This window comes from Anopheles coluzzii, chromosome X (genome assembly GCF_943734685.1).
Source record: "Anopheles coluzzii chromosome X, AcolN3, whole genome shotgun sequence".
NCBI lineage: Eukaryota > Metazoa > Arthropoda > Insecta > Diptera > Culicidae > Anopheles > Anopheles coluzzii.
This window is the reverse complement of record NC_064669.1, coordinates 17,307,447-17,333,187: the sequence shown is the minus strand read 5'-3', so window position 1 is coordinate 17,333,187 and position 25,741 is coordinate 17,307,447. Positions and strand designations below refer to the sequence as shown.

General features: G+C 41.7%; 1 protein-coding gene across 1 annotated transcript in view; it reads left to right on the top strand.

The window, feature by feature from the left end:
- LOC120953147 (probable cyclin-dependent serine/threonine-protein kinase DDB_G0292550) overlaps positions 1–25,741 on the top strand; it is a 79,452-nt gene that overhangs the window by 5,248 nt on the left and 48,463 nt on the right. The window contains exon 2 of the mRNA XM_040372868.2: positions 21,087–21,629. Coding sequence (XP_040228802.2) covers positions 21,087–21,629 — 543 coding nt within the window. The remainder of the gene's footprint in view (positions 1–21,086; positions 21,630–25,741) is intronic.

The following is a 25,741-nucleotide window of genomic DNA, read 5'->3' as shown; positions in this document are numbered from 1 at the left end:
AGCGGCACAGCATGGGACGGGAAAAATGGAAAAGAAATAAACCACACACAAATAAACATACACCAACTGCCCATTTGTTGTTGTTTTTATTGTTTAGACCACTGACAGCCGGTCAGTTTTGGAAAAGGCTTGTTAGCAAGACTACAGCATAAGCGCGATTCGAAAATACAGACACATAACTGAATCTCTCTTCACAGAAAACGTATTCATTGGGGTTGGATCGGAGTAGAAGTCAGTACAGGGCATGTTTGATTCGGAGTAATGTTTCTACGTTGAAAACGAGTCCACTATGTGTGTGTGTGTATTTCTTTTTTTAATATGATCATGGTGAGTGTACATCCACTAAGGCTGCTGAGGTTACCATTTCCCAGACCATAAAGCTAAGCGGATGCAATGGAAAAAGTAAAAAACGGACAGCTTAAGACGATGCACAGATCAATGCACACAAAAAACAACAACAATAACATAAAACGATTGGATTAGAGGTGGTTTTAAGGAACAGAGTGAGATGGAAAAAAAATCTGAAGGTCAGGGGTTACTTCACGCGTCCCAGGCAAGGCTGGAGCTGAAGGCCGTATTAAAGCGAGAAAAGGGGTTTCAGGGAAGACATGCATGGTCTCCGTTCTTGTCGTCTATTTTAGAGTTGAAGGAAAGCAACAGATAGAGATGAAAAGATATAGATAGAGAGAGAAAGAGGGACAGAGCGACAGAGCTCGGTGGGATCGGTGGGCGACGGTGAAACTTCGCATTTGCTGACGGAGTGTATTTCCCTCCAAAACTGCCTGATAAGGCCCAGGCGCGCTTGGCCAGTAATCCCTAGCTTGTAAAGAAACTGGTTCGCACTGGTGCACATAAAATTAATTTAAACACCAGTTGGGGACGGCCATCGTGTCTTGGGGCCATCTGGATGCTGTATGATTGCAGGGCGAAAAGGACAAGCAGGAGGACTTTCAAGAGCGCACCCCTAGAGAGGAAACGTATAACAGAGCAACATTGCGAAAAGGGGAAACAGTCCTTATGGCTTATCAGTAAATTGTTTCTCTTATTTCGTTTTTAAACTCTCAGTACACTTCGTGGAATAAGGAAGATTTAACGAGAACAACGATTTCTAGCAAAACCATTTGCCCTAACGCCTCACTACTCGTTTGCTGATCTAATCAAATCGGCATTAAGTTATCAGAGCACCCAAGCACCATGCTTAAAATGTGTTTTTGGAGGTGCAGCGAGGGGGGAGTACAGCTCGAGCCTCACTCGGGTAACAATTTCAATTATCGAACGCTTTTCAATTGCCAGAACCGTCTCGCTGGAATGATTTGTGCGCTGCCCAGTTCCGCAACTGGGTGCGTCATTCACATTCTGTCCCTTTATTTAGGGCTTTTTGAGTGTGCGCGCGAAAAATATGTCGAGCCGAGCTAAAGGCTGGTATTATTGAATCCGTTCGTAGCGGCGGCGTACGTCCCGACACTCATTTTCTTAACGTACTAGATGGTTGCTACAGTTATTCAACGCGGCGTTGTAGGAGTGGGCACAAGAAATGTGTTGCCATCCCTAGAATTTCATGTGAGCGCCGTACGTTCCCGCTACGAACGGATTCAATAATACCAGCCAAAATTTAGTGAATGACGAGAGTTATCAGATATTTCCCAGAAAATGCATCTGTTTTCAGCTTAAATCAATGACACCTGCTGCTGGGAGCTGTCAAGAAACAATTGTACTATTAAATGAATCATATGTAGTTGCAAACGAATCAAACTTTGTGTTTTTTTTTTTAATAAACGTAGCAACCGACTTTGCATGCAAAACAAAATTGATGCATGTCTACGAAACTTAAGACGTCATACGCACGCCAAAGCACCTTTTATGTTAACCACACCAGCATTACCAAACCCCTGACGAAGCAGTTAAACTGCAAATTATTCCATTCAATTGAGCAAATCGGCACAAATCGAAACCGTCGATAGCGTCCGCAATCGTGCTGGCAAGACTACTGCCTGCTTGGCCGCTACTGCCAAGTTCTTGCTCGGCCGGACTGTGATGGTAAAAGGCGAGAAAACGGCGAACAGTGCTGGACACGGCCATGACGATGCAATGTAATAAACAAGAAAGCCATTTACCGGTCCATTTTCCGGTGCACCCATCCGGGGGTTGGGGTTGGGATGATGTTTTATTACTGTAAACGGATCTTCTCGTCTCGCAATGACGCGCGCCCGGCGTTCTCCGGTTACGTGGGAGCGGGCAAAGTTCTATTTTCCAATTTTTTTCTTGTACATTGCTTTGTCTTGTTTTTGGCTGAAGCAATAAAATAGCTATCGCTCGAGCAGCAGCCCAGGACGATTGGTCCCAGATCATCGCAATTGGATTGGGATTGCAGCAATATTGAGCTTGTCGTTAGATGATTGAATCGACTGTTTATTGCACTTGTGCATATACTTTTCGGGGGTGGGTTTCCTTTTTTTTGTTATTGTATCATAATGTTGCTCACACAAAAGACGGACATCACCAAACCCTTTCTCTACGCTATTTGTTCACCCAGACCTTAGGAGCAGGATTGTAATTAATTGACACCGGTGCACCATCCGCCACTTTTCCACCTTGTTGGCGCTCTCGGGACGCCACTGCAGAACGAGAAAACTGGCCCACCAGAATGGAAGCTGTAATGATAATAATGTTAACAGTGACATGATAATTTGCCGGCTCAGTCTACCCTTCGGTTTCGGTGACAGGTATGTGGCTAGTGGATGTCCAACCTAGAGTATGTGTATGTCTGTGTGTGTGTGTGTGTGTGTGTGTGTGTGTGTGTGTGTGTGTGTGTGTGTGTGTGTGTGTGTGTGTGTGTGTGTGTGTGTGTGTGTGTGTATGTGTGTGTGTGTGTATGTTTGTGTGTGTGTGTGTGTGTGTGTGTGTGTGTGTGTGTGTGTGTGTGTGTGTGTGTGTGTGTGTGTGTGTGTGTGTGTGTGTGTGTGTGTGTGTGTGTGTGTGTGTGTGTGTGTGTGTGTGTGTGTGTGTGTGTGTGTGTGTGATAGAAGCTCCAGTTGCGATTTCAATAATTAATCAACTCACAGCGTCGCTATCCATCCCATCGAAAAGGCTCATCCGGCTCTGAGTCCGGTTGGGTTGATATCCGATTTTACCTGCCGCTTTTAACCTCGGTGTGCCACCCTCCCTCCAGTTCCGTCACTGTGAAGAAAATTTGAGAGATGATAAATGATGAAAATCGAGCTACAAAACGGGACTGGGGTTGAGTTGTGGAAATCGCACACACATACAGCAACACTCTTGCACAGGTGTGTTGTGTGTCGTTGACGCTACACTGGATAATTGATCGATCGGATCGGATAGGAGGCTGCGAAAGGATTTGTTTGCTATGATGTTTTTTCGCTTGCCTCCCTTCCCCCCTCTTTACCTTTCTTTGCGAGAAAACATACATTTAATCAAAAGGATTATAAAGATGGGATTGCTGCTTGTACTTGCGCCGTGCGCTGGCAAGAGGATCAGCAGGTGAGGTGAGTGATCATCATTTTTTGAGTTTAATTTAATTTATTCATTTTAACAGGACGTCAAATTATACCCAAAAGGATTCTGACATACTGTATACAGATGTCATTCACGCACTGCCTCTGCTCACTGACATCTGTCAAAAAGAAGTTGAAAACCGGAAACAAAACAAAGATACATTGTCTGGTGTGGATTGTGATGTTGCAAAGTTTTTTTTTGTATGAAATGCTGCTAATTTTAGTTTAACATGGCTTACTCCCCCATCTCTGCATAACCCGTCCTCACCTCATGTTCTCAGAAGCGGAAATAAGTGTTGGGTGACAAAGCAGTGTGGAAGATAGCAAAGCTACGAGGAAAGGTTTGCGCTTAACCCCATCACACGGTACCCGAACACACTCAACACATTCTGCATCGGAAAGGGTGTGATGTATAGAAAAAAAACTCGCACACACACTCCATCAAGTAGGTTTGAAAAGACGTTATCGAGAGAGCCGTTATAAAAGGGATCCCTTTCAGCAAAACTATTGCCTTTTTTCACCATTAAGAACGTTCGAGATGTAAAGCACAATACGGGGAGAGACAACGACAACAACAAACACGTTTCTAGGAAGGTGGCGCTTTCACATGGACATGATTCATTGAATTCCTGCCTTCTTGGAAATCTAACACCGTACCTTATCTTTGATGAATGTAATGATTGAAAAACCGAATAAAAACTACACTCAACAACATTTTGCACAGATTACTACACACACGCAGAAGCGGGTTTATCCATCTCGGAGCCCTAAGCGAGGGATAGAATTGGGGCCCCTGGTTTCCTTAAAAGTCCAGAAAATTATATTGCATTTTTTTGAATATCTTGTTGTGAATACCAAATATGTCATCCTGATTTCGTTAGGGATTAATCATCTTCTGTCGTTTTTTATGGCAGTTAGTTAATTATTTTAATAGCATCTATCTTTTTCTTCATAGGCATAACAACCGTTGTTGATCAAGGCCTGCCTGTACCCACTAGTGAAGTGAGCTTGGCTTTCAATGACTTTTTGTTACCGTAGCAAGATAGTCAGTCCTACGTTTGGGGGCACAGTCTATTCGGGACATGAACCCATGACGGGCATGTAGTTACGTCGTACGAGTTAACGGCTGTACCACCAGACCGGCCCAAATAGGATCTATAGTCTTCGCGTAATCAAGCTATCATATTTTGCATATTTTTAGGATGTGCATCATCGTTGTTTCCGGTAGTGCAAAAATCAAAACTATATTCAAATACTACACAGCAAATTTTCTCATCTGGCTTCAGTAAAGTTTTTTTACTGAAACGGTTCAGTAATAGAATATTTTACTGGTTTTCAGCATGAATGTCGTATTTTTACGAACTTTCAGCAAAACAATTTACTGAATGCATTTCAGTAATACGCATTGTACTGAAAATCATTAAAATAAGTGTCAAATTAGTCGTTTTACTGAATATCAGTAAAAGAAATTACTGAAAATGCAGCAATTGATTTTGTCAAATCGACCTGTCAGTCAGAACATCAAAACAAAACAATGCGGTACCCACTTGCTCGTGATGTGCAAAAAGTTGATTTGGTAGGCGCTTACAGACACCCTGGTGAAATTTCAGGTGAGATTTCGACTTACGAGATTGATTTCAAATAATTGGCAGCTATGCTGGTGTGTAAAATGTTTGCTACAATCCACTGTGCTCGCTGAAATTGCGTGGTGACTGTGAGCGCTTACTGAACCATATACACTTGCGGCGGCAAAATACAGTATAAAAACTGTTTAAAAGAACACAAAACATGTATGAACATGAATTGAGGAACTGGCAATCTCCAAGCATAAATAAAAACTCAATTTAAAAGAAATATTTCGTCATTTTTTAATCGCTACCAATTACTGAAAAATCAGTAGTATGAGAATGGCTTCACTGGGATTTCAGTAAACGAGCTGTCATTTTGGTGAGCACCGGACATTACTGAATGATTCAGTAAACATTATTTTTACTGAAAGGATTACTGAACCTTTAGTTTTCGGTTTCGAAAAAAATTTCGGTAAAATTTTGCTGAAGTTCAGTAAAAAAAGTTTTCTGTGTAGCTATACTAGTGTTACTAGTGTTTGGTGTAAAGAAGCATTTCATTCTCTTTAGTAGTTTTTCAACACAAGTGCGCATTAGGTCGTTTTTCTAAGCTAAGAGTTTTGTATATTGAAATAAATCAATGAACAATGAAATAATAAACTGTAGTTAGTAAAACTCCAGACTTTCCGAATTTCAGTAGAGATCTAGGCATATCTAGATAAAGGCATATCTGGAAAACCTGACAAAAAGATCTGAATTTTACTCATTTATACTTTTGTATTTTTAGAGCAGAGTTTGCAATACATTTGTTTGCTCATTCATCTACATGAGCAGTGAAAGCCACTATACAAAGCTTGTGTGATTTCTTGTTTCACAGATACATAAAAAGTGCCTGAAATCCAAGCGTCCGACAATGATTATCCTGCACTTGCGTATTTGTAGTCTTTTCGTCCTTGCAATCGAGACCGTTTAGGAAGTTCTTAAAAAATATAAATTAATCATCCCAGGAGCATCTTTATGACTTATTATCAGGAGAGGATTTATTGTTTTTAATATGGAAGAGTGCAAAAGTGTGTAAAATTTGTTTTGGCCTTCAAAAATTATCTCCAAAGTTCATATCAACTTTTAATTGCTATAAACGTTATCAACACATTCCACACACTTACTTGTTAGAATGAACTACTTTGAGAATGATTTAGTTTTCCGTTCATTTGTGCAATAAAAACAAAAAATCAATCGCTTATAAAAGTGATTTAACATGTGGAGGTTTAGCTCGGGGCCCCCTTTAGGCCGGGGCCCCACGCGTACGCTCAGTCCGCTTATAGGAAAATCCGCCACTGCACACACGCGTTCCTCTTTTTTGTTTTGTTTTTCTTTTCTTCTATAATTTGATGCCCTTGCTGTTCGAGCATTCTATTCTAGAGAGCCGGCACTAGAGACTGGAAAACACGCACTTAGGCTTAACACAAGTGAACGGGCGAGGCCGTTGAAAATCGTGATCAAGTGGGATTACGATCTTATTACTCTTTGCCAACACTGAGCTTTGGCAGCATGAACGAACCATTTTACAACTTGCTCGCCTCGCTCTGGGTTGGGAAACGAGTTTGAAGTGTGTGCCCTTTTGGCTCTCTGTCGGAGCGATCCATTTCTTAGCGTTGTTTTGTGCGTGTATATGTGTTTTTATGGCTTCCTCGTCGTCATCTACCATCCAAAATTTTTTTTATCCGCGTGCAAGAATGGGTTGTGCTGATTTTCGGGGAAGCACTTTTAAAACGCGCTCAAGACGCGTTAACAGTGCCTTAGAAAACGACACACTGACACCGGTCACACTAAGCATTACCCATCCTCCCGTATCGGTGATGGCTCTCAAAGCTGCAGAAATAGCTAGCGTGTAAGTGAAAATGAAAGTTTAATCGTGTGCTAAAATTTAATTTATAGAAACATGCCGAAATATTCGGTTTTAAGCACCAATGAATAGTTTATTTCATTTCCATAATCTAGAAAATTGGACGGTACAGTCGTCACATGACATAACATCACGCCAAAATTAATTCAGTATCGAGTTGAACTCTATTAATGAATACATTTTATCATTTCCAGACAGTTTGAGGTCACCAGTATAACAATTTTAGGAATCAAAGATGTAAAACATATGAAATAACGATACAATCTTTTAAAACAGTTTAATTCCATTTAATCCATCCCTTGAAACACTTTCTTATATCAGTATGTTTATTAAATAATAGCTACCAAAGCTACCCAAAATTATTTTTTTTCTTTGCTTCATCAGCGAGCACACGGTGGGGGAGGAACGAACAACCAATCGACGAACAACCTCTTACGGAAGTAAATGGCAGAAAGTGGGACCCGAGGGGCAATAGTAAAGGGGCATTTGATGCCGAAATCATCTTCTTCATTTTCGTTTTTCGGAATGGCAAATGTGGAAGGGCTTTTTTTATTCCATCGCATGTACGGCGCGATTCTCCTCTGCACAATGCCAAGTACGCACTATTTTCGGAGATTCTTGTTATTGTGTTATTTTCTAGGAAGCTTCAAAAACCTTTGCAAACAACCGGACGCATGGGTTCTTCAGTAAATTAGACACGAACAAGAAAAACTAACAAAAAAATAATAAAAAAAAAACTCTTTCATTCATCGTTTTCCAAGCGGTAAGGTCCCAATGAAGGGACAAAAACTCGTCCTCGCTTTCAAGGCAGCTGCAACGTCTTGCTAATGTGCTCTTGCGTAGAAACGGGTATTATCCTCCGGGCGCGCCTCAAATCGATGCCGTTCGGCAGCATGATTCTGGTATTAAGGTTACTGCATTCCTTCCGTTCCCGTTGACGCTTTGGCACGCCCGTCAAAAGACGTCTAAGAACGCGAATGCGGTACGGAACACGGATGCCGGTACTGGTCGAAAGGATATCGCAGGGCCGGCCTGGGCAGTTTAAAGTTGCCTGAAAACTTCACCGGCAAAAGGGTGGCACGCCTGGATCGGAGGAACTGCTGCCGGCGTCCGTAGCTCGGCACTCCGGCAAAGGGCCAGAAGCGACCAGAAGCGCACGGCTTAAGAGGAACCATTAGGACTATTTTTCGTGTACTGCGCTGGTCGTCCATAAAAGCGAATGCAAACAAACGCCCGTACGAAAGAGAGAGACAGAGCCAGAGAGGATGCGAGAAGGAGGTGTTGAGCGGAGGGTTTAAGCGGAGGGTACAAAAAAAGGGTCCGGAAATAACAGCAAACACCCACCGAAACACCCTCGGATAGATGGGGTGATGCAGCAGCCTCATGTGTTGGGTTCTGTAAACACAAAAATCTGCATACCGTCCCCCTGGGAAGGAAATGGGGTTAAGAGCGGGATATGCTTTTGATGGTCTTGCACAGGACTTACCAAACAAAATAGCGGTGTAGCGAGATCAATGATCTTTTTCGAGCTTTTTTATTGTATTTTCACTCGTCCGGAATTTGGACGCGACGAGAACGAGGCAGGATACCCGGCGAAGCTTAGCCCTCTGCTTTTGACACGTACATGTGCCGCAAATCCTGTGTGAAGAAGGTGTATCGCCACCAGCTCGACTGCTCCACGCTGTGTTTGATATTGGTTGTTTACATATAACCGAGACCCGGTAGATGGAAATTATAAAATCTCAATACATGATGCACAGTACATACATTTTTGAAATCCTGTAGAGATTGGAATCGATGGGGTAAAGGGGTGTACAAGGTTGGAATTAGTTTTGTCCGTTTTAAGATTGGCCAAAGTTGAGCACACCAGCATGGACCGGATGCCGGACAGTTCGATAATTACAAATACGACTTTAGTCGCTCTTGAACCCAGTAGTCTTATCCGGGGCATACATCTGCCAGGCGTTCGTCATAAATTCCCTGTCCCTTGAGGGTATTTGCTACTCATTTTATCTGTCTCTCTTTCTCTCGCTTATTCTCTGTGCGTGCTACATTCATCCACTGGAACCGCACATAACTGATCGCCACGGACAAAGGGTTACTATATTAGTGTGTTCGTGTGGTTATTACTGATCCATTGCAGACTACCAAAGACGCAAACTGCACTCCCTGCAGCTGTGCTTTGTAATGCTCGCTCACTTTTGCATTTTCAACCTAACCCAAGATCGCGTTTGCACTTTTGCATCACACATACAACTAAAGGCGGTAAATGCTCTGTGTGCTGTACGATCGGTCCAGGCACAGACAAGAGTCAAGGCCAACCAAATGTGTCATAAAACGCGCAAGGGAGCATTTTATTATCGAGCCCGACCGAATGGCTCGTTGGAGTGACTCATAAGATAGCATTTGTTATTATTTTTTTTTGTAAAAATGTTCCTTCTAAATGAATTTACTCGCTTGTTCTGCAAAAGTTTGAACGGAACGGAAAACGAAACAACAACAATTCGCGATCCAGGCACGATAAGTTGCAACCTTGGCAGCGGTGGCTTCATCAGCCAAACAATTGTTGCTTTAAATTGGGATTGATTTGCTAAATTGCTATCTGGCTGACTGTGAGTGACACAAGCAGTGAAGAACGGGCGCACTTCAAATCAAACAACAAGGCCAGTTTTCAACCTCATTACAGGCGCGGTGCGTTCTGATTTAAAACGGCCCATAATTATTCGAAAGCTCACACACATTACGCTCGTGAATGCTAATGAGTTCGGAAAATGATTGCATGTGTTACGATACAGCACAGAAGAATAAAAAAACATTAAATCTGCATCTCACATTCGTTGTCTATTACAGGAAAAAGTCAGACACTCAGATAAAATGAGAGAGAGATAGAGAGAGAGTGAGATAAATAGAGAGAGATGTAAATAGAGAGAGAGCGAGAGAGCGAATAATTCGATCACTCCTAACCAATCCCCAGTAACCCTTAATTACAATGTGTGGAAAAGGTAGCACGCGCTCGTCAGCGACCGAATGGAATTAATTAAAATCAAAGTAAACCGGGCTAGCATGGGTGTAACGGACAAAAATGTTGCATTACTTTGTCATAAAAAGCTGTAACTGTTATAAAATGTTTGTTACAAGTTGAGTTTGATATTTTAAATAATTTACTATTGGACTAACACGACGGAAACGGCATTTAACGCTGTTCTCACTTTTTCGATGCCCAGTCACAATCCAGCTCTGAACAAGAGCAGACATGAACTTATTGATCTATAATCTGATAAGCAATCGATAGCAAAAACAAAATGTGGACCAAATTACTAATATGCAGCAGGTGTCTCGTTCCCTACTAGGGAAGGGAGATAGAAAGACATTGGTGTAGAAGTTTTAGGCCCATATGATCATATTTGTGTAAGATCTCATCGTACTAATAACAACTACGCGCTGATATGCGAATGTAAAGACGATCCAGCAGGAGGCAGCCACGAAAACCTCTACGAAAAAATACATCAGCATTGCGACGGCAACAAGTAAAGTGCCTTCTATTTTAATAAAAACGATATGGGTACAGTTTGCGCATAAACAAATGATAAAACACTTGCAAACCTTCAAAGTAGCGTATCAATGATGAAGAAAAGTCAACTAAATTAGTTGGCTGTATGGTTTACATTATCTTGCAGCCAGAATTTACAACCAACTAGTGTAAAAAGATGCAAATCAGGCAAAACCATTACGACGATGCTGTGTCATAGTACATCACTTTCACTTATGTACTATGAAAATTTGTAAACCGAACCATCCCCATAAGCATAGTAAAATGGAATTATTATTCTGTAAGATCAGAACCAATGCAGTGTAAATGTTGCCCACTAACAGGTACGGTGCAAACAACTGTAATCGTGTTGCTAAGTGTAACAAATGTGCTGTCGAGCGTAATTCATCAATATGCCCGCTCATAATTAGGTTAGATCTTCTTCAAATGGTAAAGTGCCAGAGCATAAGCTTAAATGCGCTAATTGTGGCTGTAACCATACGTTTACCTTCAGTGGATATCCAAAACGATCCTTGTATCAACATAAATCCTTAAACGTACAACAGCTTTCAAAAAGAAAGAAATAATATTCATGAGCTCCCACAATCAAAACCAACTCAGGGTAGGAAATGACTAGAACAAAGCACCGCAGAATTTGTGGATTTTTGACAAAATGAAACCACGTCAGGATTAATATATTTTGCAACTAAGCTGTATTTTCCGTGATCTGGACCACCCGGGAAATTAAAGCATTCTACTGGAATACTAACGCCATTTGCAATCGAAAGATACATCGGTTTATCATCCGCACTGATATAATAAAAACACTTTGTATGATGATGTAACACTATTAAAACTGCACACTTTTTCTATTCCGCATTATCTATATATATAAAAATCTTGTGTCACGGTGTTTGTCGCGAGCAAACTCCAAAACGGCTGGATCATTTTCAACGAAACTTTGCACACACCTTATGGTGGTATGAGAATAGGTTTTAAGACTCACATCATTTTCAGAAGTTGCACTAAACTTAATTTATTAGCAATTTTCTAACTCCCATACAAAGGACATCATTGTTGTTGTTGTATACAGCACTTTGACAGTCGGTGTGAAGCGCAGTTTACACTCGGTGTAAGGTGCGGTTTACACTCGCTGTGAAATGCCTAGCGGTTTACGATGCTGTCACAAATTTCCATAATGACAAAACAGAGATGGAGTACTTTAGTTTGGGAATAATTAATTAAAAAATACATGCTATTTCGCTTTGTCCTATTTGCTGTTTGATGTTCCAAAACGAACAAATATGCTTGCTTTAATAATTGTAACATAAACATGTTTGGTTACTGATGTTAAACTCGCAAGTGTAAACAAAGCAAAGCGGTTGTAGTGCCGGATAAGTAATTTGCAACTTCAAATACTTAATTGGCAACTAATAAAATGTGGGGTAAAACTAGGTTTACCGGGCCAGCTAGTAACTTATACATAATTGTTAGATTGTCGGGACCAAAAGGAGTGTTTTTAAAATCTATCAAAGGCACTTTGAGACACTTTTTATCAAAATACAATGAAGCTAGAAATAATCGAAGCTAAGTGTTCAGGTGTTTAGGATACAAGGTACTTAACAGTAGCTAGCACTAAAAAAATACAAATTCATTCGCTTTTTGAACATACGATTAAGAAGTTTATTGCTATTAAAGGTTGCACTCAATATACGTTCCCACATAGCAGAAAATAACATTACCCGTAGTCATATTTTGGTTTCCAATCAAAAAAACAATTTATCTTCACAATTTCTTTACGAAACTCAATTTTATATTATTATATTATTATATTACAGGGTTTCCCACGATTTATTGGTCAGTTCCCATGATTTTTTGGTGCGTTCCCACGATTTTTTGGTCGTATCCCATAGATTTTTGGTTCGTTCCCATAATTTATTGGTATTTTCCGATTGGATATCAATACAATTGGACCAAAAAATTCTGGGAAACTATCAAAAAATCGTGGGAACGCACCAAAAAAATATGGGAACGTACCAAAAATTGATGGGAACCAACCAATAAATCGTGGGAAACCCTGTATATGTGGCAACCTTGACGCACGTTTAAAATCATAGGATTGTGTTATTACCACTGCAGTCGCAAAAACTCCTCATTAAAGAAGGACATACAACATACATAGTCATTGACGCCACAAGTAATTAAATAAATAATGCTGACAAATTTGGCCGGCCTCGTGATACAGTCGTCAACTCGTACGACTTAAAAACATGCCCGACATGGTTCAAGCCCCAAAAGAAACGTAGGATTGACTATCCTGCTAAGGGTATTCAATAAGACACTGAAAACCAAGCCTATTAGTGGTACAGACCTACAACGATAAGGGCGGTCCCATTTCGTTTTACAACCATAGGGGCGGTCGTCAACTCGAATGACTCAATAACACGCCCGTAATGGGTTCAAGCCTAGAATATACCGTCCTCACGTAGCAAGGATTGACTATCCGGCTGCATGGTAATGAATTAAGTCTCGAAAGCCTGTATAGGCCTGTATGTCCGCGTAGGACGTCACGCCAAATAGAAGAAGAAAAAGAACCTACAACGGTTGTTGTGCCAATTAAGAAGAAGAAGATATATAGATGTATAAACTATCTTTAACAAGGTGCTATTAAGATCCAATAATCTAGTTATGTTAGTCACGGAAAAAAACATTCAACTTCGTTTGCTATTATCCAATACATATCTTATACATATCTTATACTCTACATATTTTACATAAGTAATATTTTTGGTGTTTAGCAATAGACTCAGTCTGTAAACCCAAAAAAACCCAGTCTGTATACCCGAAACTCAGATTCTGTATGAGACAAAGAAACTCAACTCTTTTGAACCTCTGGCTGAAAGTCCATCGGAAAGTATATTATCATTAATAATATACCATTTTTTCATAAATTTATTTCGGAATTTCCCCTTAGATATGGAAAAATGGTTCTTTGTAAAGCACACACACATTTGCGAAAGCTATATTTTTACACGTCGATTCATGCTGCAAAAATTTCCACCCTAGTTTTTTACAAAATACAATTTACAAGCAAAGAAATAAAAACATTCAATTGGTTATGAGTTATTTAATTATTTATTAGTTATTTTTTTATTCGTTGAGATTATAAAAAATTAAAAAATTGAAATTTATCAACAATCAATAAAACAAGATTCATAGCATTAATTTAATCCATCGCACAGTAAAAAAAAGTATTTTATTATGTATAGCCCGAAAGGACAAAACTGTTGCATACATTTACAGCCGACACGAGATTACTCTTTTCACAACTGTAAAATTACATGCTGTTACGCTCTGTTGCAAAAAAAAGCTACTTGAGCAAGAAAGCTATTTTCTGAATGAAGACAAGGATAACAAATTGATCATTCTTTCTCCTTATAGTCAAATCTGCCAGTAGGAAAATCGAGACCACACCGCATGCGAAGGTTTGGTGCACACTTTCATAGTCAGCATGGAGAGTTTCCGCACGGAGAATCAATACCGCACTGCTCATTTAAATAATTTATATTTATCTGGCTGTGCGGTACAAGTATACTAAGTGTAAAGATTGGAAGGAATAATTTCGTTCTGATTACATTTGCCCATGTCTAGTACCCATGCGGGAAATAGTTAGCGGTTTTGGATGCTCATACAACAGGCCAATGCCACTAAGCGGCTGTAGCGCCGGATAAACAAGACAGTTCCCACAACAAATAATTGTAAAAAAACTATTTATATCTAGTCAACCTTGATATCACAGCTACGATCAAAAGTCCTAGATCAGTTACAGGTAGCATTTTTTGCTGTAACACTCTAATTCTTCTTCCCTTTAGACGGACTTTAAAAAAAATGGATACAAAATGAGTAAAACACAAAATAAGTAAAACAAAATTCCCAACAAGGCCAATACTAACCCCGGTAGAAACCGCTATCCTAAATCAATAATTAAGGTTTTAAGTGGTTGGATAAAAACTTAATAAAGATGTGAAACAATTCGAAGACTAAAACAAACTCCAATAAATCAAAAGCAATCTGTATCACATGAAATTGACATAGGTAATATCACAAGAAATTCGTAAGACTACCTATACACGAAGTTAGTTTTTTTGCGAGGCAACATTCCATGTAAAGATCAGGTTCGATATCTATGAATACTTTTTGAAAAGCTCATGACATTCAACACTCACATCGAAAAAAACAGTATATTCATTTATAAAGGTGGTATTTCAACTACATCTGCAAAACAAAAAAAAACTCTGAACATTTACCTGCGCAGTGCCGAAATGGATTACTGCATTAATTAAAAAAAATCAAACAAAACATTAAGAATAATTTACCGCCTGGACACAATACAAATTTTTTTTTGCAATAGAAATAATTTAGTAGAAATAGAAGAATTCACAGGAAATCTAAATGAAAAATAGATCAACAAATATCGCCAGAGTTTGCTTCTACTAAGCATAATGCCAGAGCTGTCAAAACATAATTAGTCATCTAGTTGAATAACTTAAAACAGCGTTATTTACTAGTTTAAAGTTGGTGCATGTAGCTCTGCTCTTTCCCATCGAGTTAAGGTTTAGGTTGTATAAACCTCTCTTTGATAGGTTATGCACTGAGTTAGTATGTTTCTGCCTAAAGCTAAAATTACTTTTTTCGCACTTTACCTAATACTTACAAGTGGTAAAGTTTATACAAGTACTCAATTGAAAAAAAATTACCAAATTATCAATTGTATTTTGGCCGAAAACCGCGAAATTTGACATACGCTGGTATTCGAGTTACGCGGATTCCTCGGAAATGCACAAACCGCGTAACTAGAGAACAAAGTGTACACTTTTTTTAAATATATTTACATATTATTTGTATTTGTTATACATATTCCATCCTAGCAAACTATTCAAACATATAATTTTTCTAGAAAGCACGTTTCTCTCTTTCTAGCTTAAACGTTAATATTCCACTGGAGTTACAGGGCTTATAAGCGTTTGCATACACGCGTCTCAAATAATGTCTTTATTGGGGACACTAGACTGGTCGGCACATTGTGTAATAATGTGCGTGTGTTTGTTGGTTGATCACTCATGTATCCTCTGTTTAAATTGCATTATAAGAACAGACAAACAGTGGCGAATTAAGGGTATTGGGGGCCCTAGGCGGAAAGATGAGCTGAGGTTGTAAACGGTTAATGTCGTTGTGGCGTGGGGGGGGGGGGTGTTAGCGGCACTAAACTTGCTGTTAGGAGATTGAAATGCCGTCGGAGGTCCCGTCGATCATTAGTCACAGGCTCTAAAATTTTTGCTGACGGGGGGGGGGGGGGGGGGGGGGTTCAAATGATTCGCCAGCCTTGAGGCCCCTAAATCGGCGGGGGCCCCAGGCGACTGCCTAGTCCGCCTACCGTTAGATCCGCCACTGCAGACAAAGCAAAAGTTAATGCGAATGGTAGGTGCCACAGTACCACAGTTAAATCAATTAATTTCTTCTGGTAGGCTGGCTTTTAACAATTGTTCACATGGGTGGGAGTTAACCTAACATCTTCCTATTCTACATTAGATTTTCGAATTCACTTTCTACAGCGATGAGTCACAGTCATGTGATGTGTGTGATTTTGCTTTTTGTTTTCTAAATTATTGAAGAAGAAATAGATAAAACATTTTGAATAGGAAATAAAAACGAAGTTTTCGCCCCCAGAAACAGAAACGCAATCAAACTCTGCCCTTGTCAGCCGAAGCATGTCTCAGCCTTTTGCATTGCATTGTCAGGAAGGCTGACATGTGTGTATCCGTCTGCCGTTTCGGCGATTGATGTATTTATAGACAACGATGAATAAATTCCAACTCCACCGTTTTTCTTCGATTTCCAGTCGCGCTTCCAAAATGACTCCAATTTCCTCGTTATGCGCAGTTAACACACTCTGGCTCTGGCTCCGAGTACAACCGTGCAGCTGCACAAGTGTACCTTACTCGCATATACTACGCTGCTTGAGGAGAATAGATGGAAAATGGCAAAAGCGCTTAGGCTCATTCAGTAACCATGCGGCAGGCGAATGCCATGTTGCCTAGGAAAGATGGGCTCCTATGGCAACGAGTGTTTCGCAGCGATTTCATTGTTCCATCGTTCCGGTTGGTACAAGACTTTCCCCACCGCTCATCGTACCGCACAATAGCCACTATTTGCGCATGATGAGTGTTTAAAAAAACACAAAGAAAATAAGTGCGAAAAATGCGAGATGACCGGAAAAAGCTAACAAAACCGGCAACACGTATTAGATTCCCCGGGCGAACTGTGCCGGAACAGTGCGATAGTTTCTCGTCCGGTTTTTGTTGTAGCTGCTGCTGCTTCCAGTGCCATTATTAGATATTGCATCGCTGCTCTCCCCCATCGGATAAGCATTATGAGTAATTCTTGATGGGTTTTTTCAGCTTTTGACTGCATACTGCGCCCGACCGCAGTCAGTGAGTGCAATGGTTTTGCGGGATTTTGTGTACAGTTTTTCCACTTTGTTGCCTGCTCTTTGCCACTCATTCAGACAAACTCACAAACCCCTTCCCTTTCCCCCTCTTGACCCATCTCCTCTCTTTCTCCTCTTTGCGCTACGCTTTCTCTGTGTGCAATTGTTTTAGCGAGTAAAGTGTTGACATATGCGGAACAATCGTTTGTGTAGTCGCTCCTATTCGTTCGATCGGTTTATTGTTTTGCAGTGCGCTCGATGTGCAGCAAAGCTCAACAAAAATTGAATACATACACAAACACGCATACACAGCAAGATGGAACGGTCGATCCAAGGGGAAGCAATGTTCAATCTGCCTTCGGTAGTCTGCAAGGATTTATTTGCACGCTTCAGAACACGTGCCTCTTTGCTCAAGCATCTAAACTGGAATGGTGGATATGGGCGGGAGGGTGTTTCTGCTTTCAATACAAAACTCAGAGCGGGAAATACAAAGCAGCTCAATGATTGGTAGAAAAAATGATTTTTGCAGCGAATCAATTTAAAATCGAAGTAAAGTACTGGGCGCCTCCATCGATACGATGGGCAAAGGCGGTCGGTCATTTATTAGCGTATTTGCTTTTGCAGTATTTCAATTTAATTTGTTTTACACCCAATTTGCATCAATTGGGAGGGGGGCCGAGGGGGAAGATAGTGTTCTACCAAGCTCTACGTGGGTTGCGATCCCGGAAAATATCGTCGAAGCTGAAACCCACTTGATCTCATCTCCGTGGGAGTGGGAGGCCCTTGAAGTTCAAACCCAACAAACCCGGTGAGTTCGGCGAATTTTTGTACAAAAACCAAACACAACGAACAAAAACAACAAACCAATACAAACAATGTCACCTGCTGCGGTGCAGAGGAAAGCCCAGCTTCATTTGTTTCATTACGTGAGCGATTGTGTGTATGTGAGTGTGTGTGTGTTGCTTGATACTTCTTATTATTTTCGACGCTAAGCGATTTTTGCAAATACGAAATGGCATCAATGGCGGAGTGCTCCAGCCAGGTTCATCGCACTATCTCACTTTTTCTCTCTGTTCTCTCTGTCTCTCTCTCTCTCTCTCGATTCCTGGACACGCACATACCCCTCGGGCCACAATGCTCGCTGAACGACACGTGCGGCGCGTACGCAAGCCCCGTCGTTACACAGATTTTCCTATTATTTATTTTCGATTTCCTTTCCTGCCGTTATCCGGTTTCTTTTTCCGGTGTTTTTATTTTCAATTTTGAGACATCCAATTCTTCTCGTGTTGCGAGTGAAAACCAGCACGAAACAAACGCAGCGGCCGCTCGCTTTCCTTTGAAGCCGGCAGCGCCGCACCGAAATGAAAACTGACGGGTCCGCCGGTGCCGTCACCGTCCGGCGGCAGAAGACCACCAAGTCTTTTATCAAATATCCAAAATTTATTTACCCAGCAACTGTAACTGTGTTTGGCGAGGTCTTGCCTTTGGTTGATTCGGTTTGTCTACTTGCTGTGTGTGTGTGTGAGTGAGAGAGGAGAGAGAGAGAGAGAGAACGAGGGAAGAAGAGGGAGAGGCTTTGAGTATTTTTTCGTTGTTGTCTGCGTTAGGCAAAGATATTTGCATGGCTCCTGCGCTCGTGCTTTGATGTTCTACCAGAAAATAAAGCCCCGGCAGCTCCGGGAAATTCGGCAAAATCGTCTTATGTGGGAGACCAACAGCGACGGAGAGTTCAAACGAATGTCAGCACACAGCACGATCAGACGGAGTGGAACTAGGCTAGGTGCCTTGTCCCGCTGGTAGTGTAGTTGCTTTCGAATTCGATGAAAAATATGTACGCTTTTTTCGCATATTCCTCTAACTATCGCCATTTAGTTTCGCTAAATGCGTCCCCCCAATCAATCAACCAAATCTCGTCCGTGGCCTGGAGCCATTCTCCGGGAATTCCAGGCTTAATTTAAAGCCCTTCTCAATTTGCCGCCATGGTCATCTGCAACCCATTTCGGGAAGGGTGCTCGTCTGCGTCAGAGGCACTGTGTTCGTGCTCAAGCCGTGTCCGAAAATGGAAGTAGTTGTGTGTTTTTTTTATTTCAAACAAAAAATACACAAGAAGAGGTACGCCCGCTGGGGATTGGGGGAAGGAAAACGCCGGGACGTACACACTTGCACGTCCTGCCAGGAGCTCGACGCGAAAGTCAACGTTCGCCCGTCAGCCGGACAGGAAGCTGTAGCAGCTTGCAGGATCGGATCAGAGAGAGAGTGAGGTAAATGGCAAAAGGCGGCAAACGATAATCACCAAGAGGCGCTCTCCTGCAACGTTCGTTTGTAAATGTGTGCTTGGGTGTGTGTGTGTTTTCTTTTTATTTTCTCTTGTTCTCTGCTTTTCTTCCCATCGCATCGGGAATGACATTCCTTCGAGGGGTTTCCCGCTTGTCCGTTTCTTCTATTTTTGCTTTTGCCTCTCGCTGCTGACGAAAACTTTTGGAACGTGTCCATTCCATTCCCTCGAGTGAAATCCCTTCATTGTTTTGCTTCTTCTTCCTGTTCGTTGTTTTCAACTGAGGGCGTGAAAGAGAATTAGTTGGTTTTAGCTATCTGCCACCCACGGCGGTCCCACGGGTACTTTAGTGACCCCATTTGTGTGAGTGTGTGTGTGTGTCTTTTTTTTTATTTGGGACGGGACAGCCAGCAATACGAACTGGAAGCCAGACATGACACTGTTCGTGCACGGATGCTGGCTAGAAAGAATAGCGTGCAAAAGTCGTCTGGAAGTACCGGGGAAGGTAGGATGGAGGCAGTTGTAATTAGATTTTGATTGACATACAGCACATGCTGCAAGGCGATCTGCCTGCTACACCTGCAACGAGAAGTAACGGAGAACGACGGACGGAGATGATGATGAAGAGTTTTGATGTACTACTAAGACCGGTGCGCGATCTTAGCAGAACGGAATTAAAATGCCTAGCGGTCCCTTTGCCGTCAATGTAAATGAAACGTTTACCTACATCCAAGAACAAAAAATTGTAAACAGAGCTGCGGAGAAGATATATTCAGGCAAGATAAATGCAAAAGCAGGGTCCTCGCGAGCTGAAAACCCCTACACCTTTGATCCAGGGTGTTCGGAGAGTGTATTTTTTTTAGGAAAGAAATTAATTGTATCGTCCCATCGGATCCCCCTATACCCCTCTACCCTACTCAGCTGTCACAAGTACCACTAAATCAACACTTTCAAGCACGAAATTAAACGAGAGTGAATCAATGAAGCTCGAGGTACCGGAGGTTTTTGAGGTACGAAACTCGTCTTTCCGCCTAGGGCCCCCGATACCCTTAATCCGCCACTGGACGTCGGGCACGATTTGGTCACGTATTTGGTGCGGCTCTCGTTCCGAACACTTTAGCAATTTGCGAAACAATGCTTTCGCTTTGCTGCTGCCGGCCGCGGATCGGTTCTGTTACATCCCCTATCGTCCCGCCGGTCCTCACGTCTTCGCGATGTGCCCTTGCACACGAACCTGGAACCCAGCGGGTGTAGAATTTCAGCTACGTTGAAGCAACCTCAGAGTACAGCGATGACGGACGATCAATAGTGGTAGCACAGTAGCCCCGGGATGCGGTCCAAGAACATAACGGGCGGAATGCCAAAGGATGCCCCGAAGACAATTGCATGGTGTTTCTCTGTAGGAACAGGAAAGGAACGACTACACGTCTTTGATTACACATAGCGGAACGCACACAGACGAGTTGGCAGAGAGATTGTTACATGAGAGTGTCGTGTTTTGGCTTTACCATTCGCACTGCAGTAGGGTAGGAAAGTGAGCGGACTGGGAGAAAACAAATGGAACATTCCTGTTGAATGGACGAACCTCACCAGAAGATTCGCAACTCGCTATAAGCTGTAAGCTCAAAGCTATAAGATATATTCAATAATGCCAACTGCTTGCTCGGAATTTGATTCTCTCCCTCTCTTTCTCTCTCTCTCTCTCTCTCTCTCTCGCTCTCTCTCGCTGTCTCTCTCTCTCTCGCTCTCTCTCGCTGTCTCTCTCTCTCACACACACACTCTATCTATATTTTCCTCTCTGTTTTTTTTCAGAAAGGAGTAACCCTCGTCCACCACGCAAAGCCTACGGAAGGCTGAGCGGCGAGCCGGATGACTCGCAGTCGCATCAGCGGGCGCGGTACGATGTGACTGGCTCGTCGGCCAGCCCGCCCTACACCGTTAAGCTGATCGACTTCGATGGGGCGGCAGGCTCGGAGACAACAGCGCCCGGTTGCGCTTGTGGCGAGCTGCAGCAGCTTAACGGCAACAGTTTCTGCTGCACCGGCTACGCCTGTCCCGAGAGCAACAATCACAACAACAACAACAACAACAACTACAACAGCAACATCCTCAACAACAATCACGCAGGCAGCAATCAAACACACGGCAGCATGGCGCTCAACAGTGTCGACAATGATGATGACGACGATGGTGACGACGGCGGTGGCGGCGCTGCAGATATCAACCGGAACCACTCGAACTACAACGACACCGACTCGGAGCTCGAGCTGGACGGCAAGATCAAGGAGCAGCGGCTGGAGGAGCAAACCCTAGCCCGGCTGCACGCGATCGCCCTGTCCGATGACGACGACTACGGTAAGTAGAGTGCTCGGCCAATACGCCCGCGGATTTTGCACATCACGTGCGCGGGTCCATTTCCACGCACGTGCCGAGCGCTATCCAACTCAATGTTTGCTGTAATGGTTGTGTGTGTGTGTGTGTGTGTGTGTGTGTCTGTGTGTGTGTGTGTGTGTGTGTGTGTTTATGATGTTTGTCGCCAAATTCAAGACATTCCACTGCGAACGAGCTTCTCCTCCAGCCCACGGACACTTTTTTTATCGCAATTTGCTCGCGTCTTGCAAAGTCACTATGAATTCCATTCCAGCACGGCCGACGCCCGTCACTCCGTAAGAGAAGAAACGATCCGTTTATTGTTTCCCTCCCCCTTCCTTCTGCTTTGAGGTGTAAGTAAAATAACAACAACAGTGTGAAAATTGTAAATTTGCCCACCCCTACGGCGGGTGTTTACAACCGACACCGTCGTGGTGAAAAACGGTGACGAAACAATGAATGGAATGCCAAAAGTGTACGACCGCCCCAAAGCACCCCGACAGCTTCGAGCCGTAAGGGGGGAGTGGGCGGGAAGAGCAATAGTGAAGTAATTTCCGCATAAATCAACTTGCGGAACCCCATCTAACCACGGACGAATCCGGAAGTCAGCCTGGTGGCTGCCCCATTGGTAGTAAATTTCAATTAAATTCGCAAAATACCCTTTTCCACGGATTCGCTGGCCTCTTCGCCCATCCCTTTACTCTGCTGGCAGTTAATTGAATTTGTAGAACCGAGGGGTTAAAAAACGGATGCAGAAGGGCAACAAAACAAGAAAAAAAAACAATACACGATTGGTTTCTGTTTTCCATGATGCGCCATGAAAAGTGTTTTGTGGTTGGCGGACTTGCTACCGTGTGTCCTGACCAATCTGGACCCTAGCAGGTGCAATCGCGAACGTTACGGTTCGCTAATTAGTTGTCAATCGAGTTCTTGCCGTACTTTATTGCAGGGTTTTCGAAGTCATATTCGAATGCGCACATCATTATTCACCTCCTACACGATGATTTTCTACAGCTGCCATATATTGTATTCGCATCACAATAAAAATTCAATTCTTCCACATAATTTTCAACACATCATAAAGAACTGTCAAACTGAATCCAGCGTGAAGCGTATTGAAAATCATATAGAAGAACTAAAAAATTGTTATGATGCAAGTACAAAATTTGACAGCTATTGAAAAACCATTTCCTAAGCAATGAAAAATGTTGTTGACATTCTAAATTGACTCAAAAAACCGCTGTATATCTTTTTCTATCTTTTTCAGTTTGGTTTTTTTGCTTTCGTTTAACTTTTTTCGGTGTTAGCTTTTCAGTGTAATATCGCTTTTTCGTTAAAGTTTGTTTCTCAGTTTTAGCACTAAAAAGCAGTAGTTTAATTAAACATGACAAACATCGTCTCGAACTCGTCACTTTGATTTTGTCTGTGATATTTGATACCCACCAATACTATACCTTGTCTGTGAAACACTTCAAACTTTACTTAAGTACAATTTATTTCGGAACTATTTCAAGTTTAAGGACGTAGTTTCCCTTTTGTGCATTAAATTGTATGAAAAATATTTATTGCTTCGATTAATAGTGATTATATACAGGTGTAAAACGTTAATACATTATGAGTAGGGGAAAGATGGTAAAGACGGGCACCGCGGGAAAAATGAACACTGCTCATAAAAATTTACTTGATAAATGTAATTATTTAATAACTCAACAATCCAAACTGAAGGTTTGAAAACACATTTGAAACTATGTTTGACACAAAATCTGCAAAATTGGTTAAATTCATGAACAAAACAAATGCCTTACATTTTGGATTTTACGTTATGGTTGAAGCGGCGCTTACAATTCCTAAATCAACTGCTGAACGAACGGACGTTGCAAATGACCAAGATGATTTCTATGCACGTTCCAGGAAGGGGAAAGCAACAGGCAATGTTCAAATACAGTAAACTTCTTCAATTTTCAACGATTTCTACAGGTGTCCATGTTTCCCGCATCAGGTATCTTATCGTCTCACCCAAATATGCCAAAACTACGCGATAAAAAAAATTTGGTTGATAACAAAGACATTAAAATAAAATAGAAACATCAAAAATTCAAAAATTTAACACATTTTCTGATGAAATATGAGTGTCAGCTATACACAATTTCATGGTCGCTGTAATTATATATCTTTAGATTTTTAACAATTTTCTTTTTGTGTCTGTCTTCACCTAACTTTCCCTACAAAATGCGTATATATGCACTGTATGTGTTTTGCCATGATCGTTTGTTTTATTTTTTCATAAATAAATTTGAATGATATTGAGATCAATATCAATGTGAATTACTAGCAAATTATTTATTGACTATGTCGATATTGATATTGATCACTTTCAGCCAAAATTTTGGCGTCAACGACTTGAAAAAGAAAGGTCTTTTAAGATACTGAATATTACTCTTTTGCTTTGCTTTCTGGCTCACTTGTGTGAACATAAAAAGGAACTGTTTGACTTGAATAAGTTTGAAAATATCCTAACCAAAAACAGCCACATGTTTCAAAATCTACGTAGTAGAAAAAGGCTTTGTATATGATAGGGTACATCTCCTACTTTACTTAGATCATGGTATGAATATAGATTAATTTAATGTTTATACAATAAAAAATTTAAGATTATCTTTATATGAAGAAAAAAAGCAGCAATATGAAAATATGAAGCAGCAATATGAGAAAAGCAATATGAAGCCATCTCCCCCACTCTTATGGTTCACGATTTTCATCCAGGTCGAGGTCGAGCTCACGCATGGCAAATTCGTCGTAAAGTAGATGATTTTTTTAGGGATTTCTCATGAAATATACACTTCACGCGATGCTATTTGACGGTGTGCCTGGACGCCCGGTGACAGGGAAACCTCCCCAGCACTGGCGTTACCTGCGAGGAAAATCGTGTAATGACACTAGCTCATTATCAAGCAACGTGAAACTAGTATAGTTGACCATACTTACGACTCTCACTTTCTTCCTTCATTTCGCTGACTGCTACATCCTGCGAGCTTTCCGTTGCTGGAAGGCGAAGGGGGTCTTTCCTGCGAATTTTCCAACGTCACTGATTTGCTGTCTTCATCTTGATCCATAGCTGATGACGACCAATATTCGGTTTCCGATTCTTTCATCATATGTGACGCAATATTGTCATCTATGCCTGTGGAAGATGTGGACCAATATTCCATGTCTGAGTCTTCTCCGATGACATCTTCCGATGTCTGTGATATAATTCCTCTCGATGATGTGGTCGAATATTCTGAGTCTGAGTCTTCTCCCATGGTATCTTCCGACGACTTTAACACAATATTGTCATCTATGCCTGTGGAAGATGTGGACCAATATTCAAAGTCTGAATCTTCTCCGATGGTATCTTCCGACGTCAGTGGCAAACTATCGTCATCTGTGCTAATCGATGAAGTGGTCGAATATTCCGAGCATGAGTCTTCTCCGATAGTGTCTTTCCCTGTCGAATGCGAATTTTCTTTCGAACGCTGCTTGACTACGCCAGTAGCTTCCGGCTCCAGATCGTCTTGAAGGCTACGCTTTTGTTTGCTCAGCAGCCCTGAACAACTCGCTCCATCACTCCCTTCCGGTGGGATCGAAGATCGACTGGCAGCTGTTGCATTACCAACATCCTGGGTGTCTCTCTCTAGCTCTGGCCCCTTGTCGGTGCTGTTATCGGTACTCGGTAGATTCTCGGTAAATAATTGAATTGAGACAACATTCATTTCTTGCACAAAATCACTTTCAAACTCGGATTCACTCAATGTATTGGTGTCGCAATTATTCATTTTAATTATATCTGCTAATTATGTCTGTTTCCGATTAAAAATTAAACTACATTTCATACAACAATAATTCTAGTGGATTTTTTTTTCAAGAATCCTATAGGGACAGCTTGAGCCCTGCTCAGGCTAGACTGTGAAGGTCCGCTCACCTAGCCAGATCAGTGTTTGTGGTAGAGAATGAAGGGGTTAAATAAGCTAGCTTAAGTCGGATTGAATATGACACATATTGATCACACACTGTCACGCCACACAGTTGTGCCTCTCGGCTAGCAAACAACGAACCGT